This window comes from Aquarana catesbeiana, linkage group LG02 (genome assembly GCF_042186555.1).
Source record: "Aquarana catesbeiana isolate 2022-GZ linkage group LG02, ASM4218655v1, whole genome shotgun sequence".
NCBI lineage: Eukaryota > Metazoa > Chordata > Amphibia > Anura > Ranidae > Aquarana > Aquarana catesbeiana.
In genome coordinates this window covers 765286037-765288793 of record NC_133325.1, presented here as the reverse complement: position 1 = coordinate 765288793, position 2757 = coordinate 765286037, and the positions used below count along the sequence as shown (strand labels likewise).

The following is a 2757-nucleotide window of genomic DNA, read 5'->3' as shown; positions in this document are numbered from 1 at the left end:
CCAATGCTGGGGGTTATTATTGTGTCCACTGACACCAATGCTTTGGGTTATTCTTACATCCACCGACAAATGGTTGGATGTGTTTTATAGCAGAAAGTAAAAACATGTTTGTTTTTTTTAATCAAAATTTTTTTTTCTTTGTTTATAGCGCAAAAAATAAACACAGAGGTGATCAAATACCACCAAAAGAAAGCTCTATTTGTGGGGGAGGACATCAATTTTATTTGGGTAGTGTCGCATGACCGCGCAATTGTCAGTTAAAGTAATGCAGTACCGTATCGCAAAAAAATGGCCTGTCATGAAGGATGGTAAAACCTTCTGGGGCTGAAGTGGTTAAGATACTTTTACATCATAAGGGTACCCACAGGCAGGTAGATATATTCCCAAGAACAACAGGTGAGGACATCTACCCCTCTCCCCCATGAATCCTATGACCCCCCCCAAGACAGTGAGTGGTGTGCAGAGTGATTGATGAACAAGGCTCTCTTTTCTGGTTTAGTTTTTTATTTTCTAAAATATATTAAAAGTAACATTAATTGTACATTGAACATACTTCAAAAGTAGGCATGTGAAGTTAGGCAGAGCTATAATATAAAACTATAAATTTATATAAACATCAGACACTAAACTATACCATCTGGAAGGAGAGGGGGGTGGAAGTATCCGACTCCAACAAATTTAAAGTGCATTGGCGATCGGGATATGATTTTAAATTGCTATACAGACAACAGTGATGCCAAGAGTGAACCATGCATGGAAGCAACTCTGCCCATTAAGGCTCCTTTCACACGCACATTCTGATGGGGTCCAACTGTTTTTCAGGCGGACCAGATCAGAACCTCAATTCTCTATGGAGCAGTGGGTGTAAACAGATGTGTCAGTTTTATATCCGCCAACATCTGATCCACTAAAAACAGAAGGATGGAGATCTGTTCCCCATTCGTCTAGCACAGTGTTCTCCACCCTGGGGGGCCATATTTCATCTTATGACACCAACATTGGGGCATAATTCCCCCCATTGACCCCAACAATGGGACACAATTCCTCCAAAAGACACCAACGACAGGGCATGATTCTTCCCAGTAAATGGTGCCAAGGATGGGGCACAGTTCCTCCCAGTGACACAAATGATGGGGCACGATTCTTACCAGCAAATGGTGCCACCACGGGGCACAGTTCCTCCCAGTGACCCCAACAATGGGACACAATTCCTCCCAAAGACACCAACGACAGGGCATGATTCTTCCCAGTAAATGGTGCCAACGATGGGGCACAGTTCCTCCCAATGATACCAACGATGGGGCATGATTCTTCCCACCAAATGACACCAACCCTGGGGCACAATTCCTCTTGCTGACACCAAATATGGTGCATTGTTTACTCCCACCGATGCCGAGACATTTTCTACTTTCAATGACCACAGTCCGGCCCCCCTAAAGTCTGAAGGACAGTAAACTGTCCCTTTGTTTGAGAACCCCTGGTCTAGTGGATAGGATCAGTTGTGTGTAAACAGACAGGCGGTTTGTTTACATCCGACCGCCCATAGAGGAGAGTGCGGACACGGACCTGTCATCCACCTGTGGGGATCTGCGGAGAGATCCCATGCAGAGCAAGTGGATGGCAGGCGGAGTCCGCTCCCTGTGAAAGGACCCTTAGAAGTGCGGAGTCATATATTTGGTAAATATTTTATAAAAAATCTACATTTAAAAAAAAAAAAAAAAAGCCAAGATTAATTGTGTATAAAAAAGGGAATACAACCACACAGTTCCTACTAAATAAATAATATATACATCATGAATTGATACTGAAAAATTGTGTGCGCTTGTGAAACATACATACACAAAACTATAGGCAACATGTCAACCGGCGGCCACCATTTTTAAGTGTTTTTTGGATTTGATACCTTGATATCTCCTGCCTGAGCTTAGACCTGGAGCTCGGAGTGACCTGACCCAGCAGAAGGGTATTAAAAGTCTGCAGCAGTATTTACCAGGGTCTGGACAATAGGTGGACAGGAGGGGCGGCTGCCTGGGGGCACCACAAAGATTGGGGGGGGGGATTTGTATTGGGAGAGGGAATGTGGCCGCAGGAGGTAAGAATTGTTCTATGAGGGGAAATATGGGAAATTTGTATTGAGAGGAGGGATGGGGGAAAGAGGATACAATGTGCGCAGATTGCGGACCATTTGTGAAGCAGGGACGTACTAGCAAAACTAAAGTATCTTACATTATATTTAAATAGAATGCGGTTTCCTACTGTGATCATGATCCCCGGTCTTCAGTGGAACAATAAAACCTTGTTTTAGCTGGGGAATCTGGCCAGCTGTAGCTGAGCAGCATGCAGGCGTTTAATGCGGTCCTTTAGGTTCTGCCTCTCTCTGCTCAAATCCTGCTTTTCCTGTAGCAGCACATCCATGTTCTCTCTATCCTGGAGCAGATGCAACATTTCTCCCTGAAGCTGTTGGGCAATCTCAAACAGGATATAGTGCTGAATCATAAGAGGGATTTGATTGGCCAGGCGAGCTGTTGCGTTCTAGGAGAGAGAATATTAGTAGAATTAGGATGGATGAGAAAATGGTGGTCAGGCAGTCAAGAAATAAAAATAAGAATGCCATGCATTTAAGAAAAAAAAAAAAATCTATGGACATTTAACCACTTCAGTCCCGGGCACTTTTACCCGCTTCCTGCCCAGGCCAATTTTCAGCATTAAGCGCTGCACGATTCTGGATAAAATGAGAATCACAATTTTTTTTGCTTA

General features: G+C 43.8%; 1 protein-coding gene across 1 annotated transcript in view; it reads right to left on the bottom strand.

The window, feature by feature from the left end:
* Positions 1–486: 486 nt before the first annotated feature.
* The window catches only part of LOC141129304 (interferon-induced GTP-binding protein Mx-like), a gene marked incomplete in the record, with an annotated part of 37546 nt that continues 35275 nt past the window's right edge, over positions 487–2757 (bottom strand). The window contains 1 exon segment of the mRNA XM_073617258.1: positions 487–2532. Coding sequence (XP_073473359.1) covers positions 2302–2532 — 231 coding nt within the window.